At 49.4% G+C, this 11,686-nt stretch overlaps 1 protein-coding gene across 1 annotated transcript in view; it reads right to left on the bottom strand.

Moving 5' to 3' along the window:
- The window catches only part of GPR139 (G protein-coupled receptor 139), a 39,563-nt gene extending 35,525 nt beyond the window's left edge, over window positions 1-4,038 (bottom strand). Inside the window, exon 1 of the mRNA XM_060124571.1 lies at window positions 3,915-4,038. Within this exon, the coding sequence (XP_059980554.1) occupies window positions 3,915-4,038 (124 nt within the window). The remainder of the gene's footprint in view (window positions 1-3,914) is intronic.
- Between the last annotated feature and the right edge of the window lie 7,648 nt (window positions 4,039-11,686).

The following is an 11,686-nucleotide window of genomic DNA, read 5'->3' on the forward strand; positions in this document are numbered from 1 at the left end:
GTTTACTACATCTTCTCTAAAGATTTTACAGGCGAAAGAGAACACATCTGGAGGGCTCAGCCCAGCTTAGCAGCCACCATTCTTCCATCTGTGGTTAACAACAACAGTAACTAGCACATGTCAAAGCACTTACTACCTGCCAGGCTACAGACTCATCATCTCCTTTCATCTTGCACCAGCCCTCAGAGGCAGGCAGGCAGTTGTAGAAATGCTCCCTTCTGCTGGGTGGCATGCAGTTTCAGGCTTCATCTTCTTCACTTTGTCTCCCTTAACATCCACTGTGCCTTTCAGAAGGTAAAATTTTAAAAATGTCTTTCAAATCTCAGTTTAATTTTCCACTACTCCTTCCTTATCAGGGGGGCTCAGCCGTCCTCCCTCCCACTCTCTTCCCCCAGGCATTCAGGCTCATCTTTCCCTCTTGCACTGCCTTTTGCTTTGCACTGTCTTGTCCCAGCTGTGGCCCAATCAGTGTCCCCAACTCTGCTTTGTTGGCTTATTGTATGTGTTTTGAAAAGTTGGAAACATTTTGCTTATTTAAAATGGAGGAGGAAAGAGATGGAGTTTTAGGAACAGCTGGGACACCAATTTTCTCCAGTGAGCCCACAGCACGGAGGACTGAAGTTAGTTAAAAGAACTAGTAGTAATGAAGGCAGTAATGAAGGCACTGGATGCAATGGAAAGGTGTTTGCATGCTGGCTGGACTGTGTGACTGTAGATGAGACGCTCCACTTCTCTGAATCTCAGTTTGCTCTTCTGTAAAATGCGTTCAGGGCACGTACAGGTCACAGGGATGTGGTGGGGATTCACTGCAATAATACAAGCATTTAATACAGGAAAAGATCCAGTGTGGTCCACAGTCCAGGCCCTGTGCTAAGCCATTTTAACATAGGTTATCTTATTTAATATACACTGCCTGTGCACTACCGTTACCACCATTTTATAGGTAGGGAAGATTGTGGTACAGAGAATAAGAATTCTTAAGTGGCAGAGCTTTGCCTATACTTCACATTAGAACCCTCTGGATCCCACACCAGACCAGTTAAGTTGGACTGTCTGGGGTAATTCCTAGAGGCAGGGGATTGGACCACATGGCCTTTCCCAAGCTCTTCCTTTCAATCTAGAGGCTGAAAGTGCTAAGAAACAGCCCGGCTTTCCCCTAGTTACTAGCTCCCCTGTTGCCAAACAGCCATTCCCCATCGCTCTTTCACTCTCCAACCACCATGGCGAGAATTTGGAATTGGGGTGAGTCCACTGCCAGGAAAAGTGACTCAATTAAAATCTCAGTTTTCAACAATATTACCAAGCCCTGTGGTCTGTTACTTCACACCCAGCATAGCTGAGCCTCCCAGTCGGAGGCCAGGTAGCAAGGGTTTGCGAATTGCTGGGGCTAGGGGCAGGGCAGGGAATACTGTAGTGAGCTCAGACAGAGAAGCACCGCACTGAGCTGAGTGCTCTTCTCAGCATGCTTCCCAGTCCCTTCTCTGGCTCAGGCAGGGCTGAGCAACCCCCCACCTCCTTATAACCAAGGCAGCTTTATGATAACCACAACTACAGCAGCACAGCAGCAATCAATGTGTGGTGTGTCAGGCACTGAGCTGTGCGCTTCACTTGCACCCTTGCCTCCATCCACATCTTTACTTCTCACCACAATTTCAGGGGTAGGTACTCTCATAATGCCCATTTTACAGATGTGGAAACTGAGGCACAGAGACATGAAAGGTTCATAGATTAATACCCAGCTCTGCTTCATTCTACAGTCTGCATTCTTAGTCACTAGGACATACTTGTCTGCCCTTACGGTTTTGAGAGAATGACTTAAGGATTTCACTTTCGAACCACCTTGCAAGCCATTAACAAAACCCATGATCTTCCTGCAAGCCTGGCTTCTCCAATCGATTTTCTCCAGAATGTTTGGTCCTTCTGCATCCATCACAAGCTCCATGTATGAGCTCCTTGACCTCAGAGGCTGCGTCTCAGGGGTCTCTGAGTCCCTTTTTTACACCTCCTTAGCCCTTGGCACACAGTAGGTGGTCATAACTCTGAATGTATGAACACATCAATGCCCTTCAAGTTCTAACCACAATCCCCCACTCTTTTAAGTCTCTAAGTCCTGAGCTCAGCCTTGAAGAGCATGTGCCTGGTATATAATAGGTGCCAATGTCAATGGGTCAGGAAGGTCCTAGCTGGCATAGGAGTTAAGCCGTAAAGGTGTGTGGTACCTTGACTCCCACCTTGAGGTGTTTGAAGGTCTGAGCTTTCCTTCATTCTCCCCATCCTCATTTCCCTGCTCTGGACCCTTAGAGTCTCTCCTCATCCTTACGGTTCTGTCCCTTAAGGAGTTTTCAGAAGAAAAGCCTGAGAGAGTAGTTACTCTTGAGTCCAAAGAGGAGATGGAGGGGTGAAGGGTAGGAGTCAGAAAGGGGCCCTGTCACTTCTCTGGTTCAGCAAATAACCAACCTTCTCAAAAACACTCCCCAACGGAGAGCTCTGGAGAGGCTCAGGGGGGCCAACATGGGGAGGTGGGAACTGGGCCGAAATCAATTCCAGCTCTAGGTAATTACAGGACACATCACCACCCCAGCAGGGCGAACCAGGCTAGCCTCTCTGCGAGGGCAGCCAGAGCAATGTTAGTGATAAAATTCCCATCACTCACTGGGGGAGAGGCTCAGCCTTAGCAAACTTATGGTTTCTCGAACCTGCCAAATTTGGGAGGGAGGATTTATTTAAACAACCTTAGCAGGGTCCGTGACTACCAAGATGAATGTTTTGGAAAGGAAATCTCACAAGGCTCTCAGAAATCCAGCTCCCAAGTTCCCAGGATCCCAGGATGCTAAAGACAGTGGGGTTGATGATGCTACGATTCTAGGCTTTACATAGATTGGATTTTTTTTTTTTCCTTTCTTTCTGTCGCTCTCTCCCATCTGCATGGAAGTGACCTTTAGGAATCTTTCTGCCACAGAGACTGTCTCAGGGACTAGCTGGAAGAAAGGTCCCTCTCAAGCTGGAGCCTCAGGAAGCCCGCCCCCACCTCAGGCGACCATGGCAAGCAACTCCCCCCTCCCCCCTCAGTAAGCCCCTTCCCAACAGCTCAGCTCTCTTCAGGAACTCAGGACAAGTCTCAGCTATACTTTGGACAGGAGGCTAGGATGTGGGACCAGCCAGACATGTGCAGCAGCTCTGAGCTGCCTAGGGTGGGTGGACCAGGAGGCAAAGCCCAGGGGTGAGGCATGTCCTCAAGGAGACTGTGACCCCCTGAGGTGGCGGCCTCGGCAGCCCGCGTGTACCTCTGCACCCTTGCCCTGTCCAGGGCATGGCTCCGGAGCCGCCCCGACTCTTTCTAGCCGGCCTGGAGACGCGTTCCTCAGGGTGGCAGCGGGGGCTCATCCCTCGCTCCATCCCAGCGCCCCCCGGGGGCCAGAGAGTGCCCAGGATCAGGGGTTCCAGCTTCATCTCGGCTCAGGCGGCGACACGCCGCGGGGCAGAGGGGCAGAGGTGCCCCTAGTCTGGGGGCGACGGGAGAGGGGAGGCCCTCGCGAAACCATCTGTCCGGACTTGCAGTCGAGTCACACGCACAGCCCCCTCTGGACCCCCTCACGGGCGCCGACCGCTTCAGTCGCGCACACAAATACACACAGACACGCTCGAATCCCGCGCACTCACACCGACCCCACTCACACCCTGCCCATCGCCTGCCGCGTACACTCGTGAGACGCACACACGCACGGTCCCCGCCAGGCCACCGCAACTTCCTTTCCCCCAGCCTGGAAATGTCCGCAGTTGCCCTTAAGGCGTAAACTTTTTCAGAGGGGGCGTCAGGGATCGCTCCGAGAAGGTGGCTAGGCCTGGGGGTCCCGGGCAGGGTCACCCCGCATTCGGGGCTCCCGTCTTCCCTCCCTGTCCCCCACGCCCCTCACCTGGTAAACCGAGGCACAACAAGAGGCTGTAGTAGACCACGGGCACGAAGCCCAAGCCGCAGGCCCAGCCGGGGGACCAGGACAGCGAGCTGTTGGCTACGAGGTGGGCGTGCGTGTGCTCCATGAGCGCGCCCCTCGCTCGCCTCAGCTCTGCGCCCGGCCTGCCAGCCCTGCTCTGGACGCCGGCTCGGTGGTGGCTGCCGCCGAGGCAGCAGCTGGAGCAGCAGCGCCTCTCCCTGCAGGACTTGCTTCTACCCTCGGCCGTGGTCCCCTCTGCTCCCTCCGCACCTGCTCGCCTGGAGTCCCGGCTCAGCCCTCCCGCAGGGCGCAGGGCGCAGGGCGCAGGGACTCGGGAGGGGCTCCCGGAGCCCGGTTGTGCACCTCCCACCTCCGACCCTCTAGGCTCCCGCCTCGGAGCCGGGGGGCTGGGACGCCGCTCCCCGCAGCCAATCAGCAATGCCTGGACGCGGTGGAGGTGGAGGGGGGAGATGCTCGGGAGGAGGGGGTCCTAGCTGCCTCTCTCGGCTTCGGATTCTGGATTAGAGATGGAGTTAGACCTGGGAACACCAGAGGAAGTCTGGGTGGGAACAGACTACCCTCATCTCCCCACCGCATGGGAGGGGCGTGGTGTGGGTGGGACCTGCTTCTCCCGCAAAGGCTCCGTACTCCTCCAGCGTGTCCTCAGTTTGCCTTTCTCAACCTTCCCCCCAGCCACTTCTTTTTCCCCCAAGCGCCCGCGCCCCACCCCCTGCCAGGGCTTCGAGTCCATCTCCATATTGAGGATTCTCCACCCAGGGCAGGGGGTGGGAAGAGGAGGCTGTAGGAGCGAAGATGCTCTAGGCTTGTCCGTTCTCCTGGACCAGAGGAGCTGAGCTTAGAACTACCATATGACCCAGCAATCCCACTACTGGGCATATACCCTGAGAAAGGTGTAATTCAAAAAATCATGTACCCCAATGTTCATTGCAGCACTATTTACAATAGCCAGGACATGGAAGCAACCTAAGTGTCCACCCACAGATAAATAGATAAAGAAGATGTGGCACATATATACAATGGAGTATTACTCAGCCATAAAAAGAAACGAAATTGAGTTATTTGTGGTGAAGTGGACGGACCAGAGTCTGTCATACAGAGTGAAGTAGGTCAGAAAGAGAAAAACAAATACCATATGCTAACGCACATATATGGAATCTAAAAAAAAAAAAAAAAGGTTCTGATGAACCTAGGGGCAGGAGGAATAAAGATGCAGACGTAGAGAATGGACTTGAGGACACAGGGAGGGGGAAGGGTAAGCTGGGACGAAGTGAGAGAGTGGCATGGACATATATACACTGCCAAGTATAAAATAGATAGCTAGTGGGAAGCAGCTGCATAGCACAGGGAGATCAGCGCGGTGCTTTGTGTCCACCTAGAGGGGTGGGATAGGGAGGGTGGGAGGGAGACACAAGAGGGAGGGGATATGGGGATATATGTATATGTATAGCTGATTCAGTTTGTTATACAGCAGAAACAAACACAACATTGTAAAGCAATTATACTCAATAAAGATGTTAAGAAAAAAAAAAGAAAGAAAACAGAAAAAAAAAAAGTAAGTGTGCGTTCATCTGAGTGTGTGTGTTGGCTCTGGGGGAGGCCAGAGGTGGACTGTCCCTGAGCTGAGTGCCTTTGAATGGAACGTGGGCAGGGTTGCAGAAGCCCTCCACATGGAGCCCTCCTGCCAGGGATGGGATGTTGCAGCCACTCAGACACACTCATCCACACTCACACAGACGCGATACTCAGTCATGGGGACACAATCACACTCTCAGGGGGCATGTGGAAGCCCTCTCATCCCACATCCAGCCACGTGAAAACACAGAGGCATCTTTGTCAACGTGCACAATGACCACACTCACGCGACACACCAAACACACACTCAGACTCACGTGGGAGCTACCTGGGGGTGGTCTAGTGTTTGAGGGTTGAGTGAAGGATAAGAGAGGTAAAGCAGGTGGGATCTAGGCAATCTTGGAGAGTTGGGGTGAACGGGCACCCCCTTCTCCTCAGGGTAGGCAGAGGGAGAGTTCCCCATGCAGCTCTTCTGTGGGCCACAAGAGAATTGGGAAGGGAGATACACCTGGGGCTCAAGGCAGTGCATGTGAGAGAGTTAAAGATTCTGCAGAAATCCCAAGGAGAGGTGGGGCTGAGCAGCTGTCATCCCAGGAGCATGTGATGGGCTCAGAAAAGACTATGACCCCACTCTGCGCCCCGACAGCCCCCCCTCAATAACATTTATTGCAGGGGGAAGGGGACTGGGTGGGCTTTCCCCAGCCTCTCCAGGTCTCCCAAGATGGAGGAGACCTTTGCCCCTTCTGCCCAACAAGGGGCCTGTGTCCAGTTCCCATCACTGGTAGGATTCTTAGATCATTACATATCGTTGTTAGATTATTACACAGTCATGTGGGCCCAGTGAGGCCAGGTCTGATATCTCAAGCCAAGTTAGATATCAAAAGTTTGTTGTGTATGCTCCCATTTAAATGTGACTGCCCCAAACAAAAACAAAACAAAGAACCCCAGTGCATTGATAAATAAAGCAGTGTCATCATAGAGGCTTGACAAATAATTGTTCAAGAACCTATAGATTAGATGTGTCTACAGGCAACTAGACTGAGATGCGAAACTGGGGTTGGGGAGGGGCAGGTGTATGTGATTTGACAAAGCTCCCCGTCTATTCAGAGATCTCCTCACCTTGCGAACCATGGATAATGCCTCAGGGCTTTTGCACTGGCTCTTCCCTCAGCTTGAAGTGCTCTTTCTCCATAAAGCTGAATTAACCTGCTTCTGCAGGTCTTTGCTTATACGTCTCCTTCTCATTGAAGCTTTCCCTGACAATACTATTTAAAATGGAAATTTTCACACAACCCCTGTCCAAAACGCTCACTTCCTCTGCCCCTTCCCTGCTTGATTTTTTTCCATACGCTTAGCACCATGGACATACAATATACAATTTAATTATTTAGTTTGTTTCTTGTCTGTGCTTCTACACAGAGCTTGCATTTTGCAGATTCTCAACAAACATGGAAAGAATAGAGGGTCCCAGCACAACTGACCTAGGGCGTGCCGGGCAGGGGAAAATGAGTTTATCTTTGTCTTTGTGGAGTGTCAGCACATTGGATGCTGATAGGGTTGGGGTAGGGCACAATCCTAGGTTTAGCATGTCGTTATCATATATGGCTGCTACTTTAAAAATAATTTGTGTGGTTTGATTCTGGGACTCTAGTTAGAGACTCTTTATAAAACTAGAGACTTGACTGGGCAGAGGGACTGGGCTGCATGGGGAATCTTAACACGTCTTGTTTCTGAGCCTCCCTTTCCCCATCTGTAAAATGGGGATGAAGGAAACCAGGTATGCCTCATTCTAGGGATGCTGAGCAGGGAGAAATGGTATGGAGTAGCAGAGACGGTACAGACTGCAGTTCTGGAGAGCAGGGAATTGGACTGGGTTCTCTGCTGCTCTATTGAGAGCCTTGGCAGCCTGTCAATGTCCAGGTTTCCTGGGAAATGGATGGGTGGGAAGAGAAGAACTTTAAGGTCCAAGGTCAGGCCTTGGGTGTTCTTGGTCCTGGGGGAGGGACATGATGAGTCAACAACAAAGTCTGTTTAATTTTGCTCAAGCGCTGACCCACTTGACTGGCTCTGTAAGACAATGGAGTATGTGAGCTGACAACTGTGGTTGGTGAAATTCATATACTTATTTATTTTCAACAGACTTTCACTGGACATTTGACATGTGTTGACCAGGACTGGCTACATAATTGCAGGGCCTGTTGCAAAAATGAAACTGTGGGGCCCTTGTTCAAAAATTAAGCATTTCAGAGTGGTAACAGCAGAGCATTAAACCAAACATGGAGCCCTTCTAAGCGAGGGGCCTGTGTGACAGCACGCCCATGAACCTGGCCCTGCTTAGGGTACAGAGGTGGGTAATAAGAGTTAACATTGATTGGGGACTTATGAAACAGGTATGTCTTCACTCATTTTATCCTCATGATAACACTGGAAGGAAGGTACCGTTATTAGCCCCATTTCACAGGTGAGAAAAACAAGGCACAGAGAAGTTTAGTAATTTGCCAAGGCCACCTGGCTGGGATTAGGTTGCAGGTGGTCTGGTTTCAGAGCCTGTGCTGTAACCACTGGGAGGAGCTTAGTTTAGTGGAGAGACATGTATCCAACAGAAAACTATTACACAATGTAAGGTGGGCTCCATGTGACACTAGGGCTGGGACTTCATCTGTCTTGTCCTCTGCCGTATCCCAGTGCTAAGAACAGTGCCAGGTAGGTGTCCAGCGATAAATCTTAAATGAATGAGTAAATAAATATAATAGATAGATATGGAGAATGTTAGGGACGGGGGTTGCAAACTCAAATACCTATGAGCCTGGGCAGGTAATAAACATGAGTGAGGCAGAACCATTGTTCATTCTTCAGTTCCATAAGGAAATAGGCTATTTCCCATTTTTCTGGTGACACCTAGCCTTTTTGGTCGAGCTTTCATTTCTCCGCCCTTTGACAGAGACAGTGGTATAAAGTAATAATTCTTTAAGAAAAACAGTAGCACAAATATAATATAAATTGTAACTAACACTTTATTCAGTGTTGGGAAGGCAAAAGGGAGAAGTGGGGACTATAACAAACTAGAATTGTCTGCCAGCCACTGTACTGAGTTCAGGGTATACAGTTGTTCTAAAAAGTTGGTCTCTGCTTTCCTGGATCTTAAGTGCAAAAGACAGGCATGAATTAATCCATCTGATACCATAAACAGACAGACAGACAGACACACACACACACATAATTATAAACTTAGATAAATGCTTTACAGAAAAAGTCATAGGAATGAGAAACCACATACTAGTGATATCCGATGTGGTTTGGCAATCAGGGAAGGCTTCTTTGAGGAAGCAATATTTAGACCTGAAAAAAGATGTGAAAGATGAATAATAGTTAACTAAGGAAGGGATGCGGGGCTGGGAGTGAGGAGAGCATCTCAGGGAGAAAAAAGAGCAAGTGAAAAGGTCCTGGGGTGGGAGTGAGAAGGACTCTTTGAAGAACCAGAAGACCAGGGAGACTGGGGTGCAGTGAGCTGGAGAGTACATGGAGCCGGTTGCGGTTGGAGAGTGGGAAGGGCCTTGTGGCCTGTGGTGAGGAGTTTGGTCTTTACCTCTGGTTTTCAGCAGGGGAGTGCCAGGTTTAGATTTGCATTTTAAAACATTTGCTTTGTCAGAGAGGTGGAGGACTGATGGAAGGGAGACAAGAATGGGGGTGGGAAGACAAGTCATGAGGCTGTCAAGTTGGACATGTGAGAACTGATGTTGTGTTGAACTCTGGTGGTGATGGTGATGGAGTGGACTGCCTCCCAGCAGTTATAGGAAAGCGAGCGTGGGTGGGGGGAGGAGGAAGGGGAGGGGGAGGGGGACACACCTGGACAGAGAGGGAGAGACAGAGAGGAAAAGAAAAAGAGAGACAGTGAGGGAGAGACAAAGAAGTGGAGAGAGACACAGGGAGGCAAGGAATAGACGAATAGACAGAAAGACAGACAGACTGATAGGGAGAGAGACACACATAGTGATTATGACTGAAATTATTCAGGATGGAAGGGCTGGTGAAAGGGCGCTTAGAGCACCCTAGGCCCACGGTGCGGACCTGCCCAGTCCCCCACCTCCCATAAGAGTGTAACTTGTCCGCTGGTCCCTCCTCCCTTTTACAGACTTCTCACCCTCGAAGCCTTTCCTAGTCTGCACACCCCCTGTAGCTCCCTGCACAGATCGCCCCTCCTCTACAACACCACACCCTGCTGCTGCTCAGGCGTTACCTGTTACCTGCAGTTCCTGGATTCAGATGGCCTCATGGGCAAGGTCAGTTTCCTTCCCTTTTGAATTCTTAATGTAGGAATTCACTGAGGGGTGTGTAGTGGGTCCTTGAACATAGACCTGGGCGTGAATCCCAGATCAGCTCACTACTGTGTATTCATCAGGAATCTTTTTATTGAAATCAATATAACAAAGCTCAAACCAGCTTAAACTTTAAAAAGGAATGTATCAACTCATAACTGAAAAATATAGAAGTTTGCTGAACTTTAGGACTTGCTGGATCCAGGAGCAAAAAGTACTTGTCCCTTTCCACCAATGGGCCCTGCTTTGCTTTGGATTAGCTACATTCTTATACAGGCTCTTACAACATCATAAAAAGATGGACTCCAGCATCCCTGGATGTATCCTAACAGCTTAGTAACCTGAGCTAAAATAGAAGTTTCGCTCTTGTCGGACCAGCCCTTCTCATGTGCCCATCTCAATCCAACGCACGAGTTGAGTTGGATTTCTGAAGACAGACCCAAACGCACTGGTTGGCCGGGTGGGGCTCACGGGTCCAGCGATGGAGCCAGAAGAAGGGGTCAGTTCTTCCCAAACCACATGGACTGTGAGATAAGGTAGACCATGTATCCAAAGGAAACTTGGAATTCTGTAACAGGAGAAATAGGGATAGATGCTGGGCAGGTACAACCAGCACATCTGCAGGCTGAATTCAGCCCATGGGATGCCAGTTTGCTAGTCCTCTGTCATAGCGAAGTCATAGGTTTTGTTCCATTTTAAAATGATTTATTTAATTTAAAAACCAGACCTTATATTTTAGAGCCGTTTTAGGTCACAGCAAAATTGAGCGTAAGGCAGGGAGATTTCCCATATCTCCTCTGCCCTCACACATGTAGATCCTCCCACATCATCGACATCCCGCACCAGAGTGGCACATTTGTCAGAGTGGCACACTTGTCAGAGTGGCACATTTGTTAAACTGATGAACATGACACATTGTTATCACTCAAAATTCATATTTTACATTAGCCTTCACTCTTGGTGGTGCACATTCTATGGGTCTGGACAAATATATAAGGACATTAGCCATCATTGTAGCATCATAAAAAATATTTTCACTGCCCTAAAAATTCTCTGTGCTTCACCTATTCCTCTCTCCCTTTCCCTAACCCCCCTTTTATTTTTATGTCAAAAGTATCTTGTGTATGAACCATAAACAAACACTGAACTCTAGTTAGTGACATGCATACTGAAATTCTGGAGTGAAGTGTGTCACTGTGAGTGGCATGCAACAAAAAATGAAATGAAAAAAAAATGAAATGGATTGGTGACTAGAGAGAAGGGAGGATAGATATGTGTTAAAGCAGGAGATATTAATAGTAGAGTCTAGGTCATGGGTATATGAGTTTTCACTCTCTTTCACTTTTTACGTATCCTTGAAAATTCTAATAGTAAAATATAGGAAAAAATATCTTGTGTAAGTTCTCTTAGCCAAGCAGGTTATTACAAGCTATTGTTGAAACCAACCCCTCCTGGTGGTGGTGCAGCTCTTTAGACATCCAGCCTTCAGAGATGTTGCGGGAGACCCTTCCGTCCCTGCTATTACGCTGTCAGAATGGTACCTGGCATTTTCCCCTGATGCTCCGGGTTCTCTGCTGCCATTGGCCAGCTCTGCTAGAGCTCTTACCAGTTTGTCTGCAGCCTCTTGTTTGCTTTCCTTGCGTTTTGGGGCTGTGTTGGTTTTACTCCGTAGGCATGGCTTGTGGTTGAGGCCGTCTTGGTGAGCTGCTGAGGATTCATTCCAGCACTGTGTGTAACAGCCATGGGCTAAGTTCTTTGAGAGGTGCATCGATTCTCATAGAATTTGGATAAAGTCTTTTGTTGCTTGTCATTGACCTGTCAAGTGGTCAGGGGCTGCCACAGAGC

This window comes from Lagenorhynchus albirostris, chromosome 15 (assembly GCF_949774975.1).
Source record: "Lagenorhynchus albirostris chromosome 15, mLagAlb1.1, whole genome shotgun sequence".
Lineage (NCBI taxonomy): Eukaryota > Metazoa > Chordata > Mammalia > Artiodactyla > Delphinidae > Lagenorhynchus > Lagenorhynchus albirostris.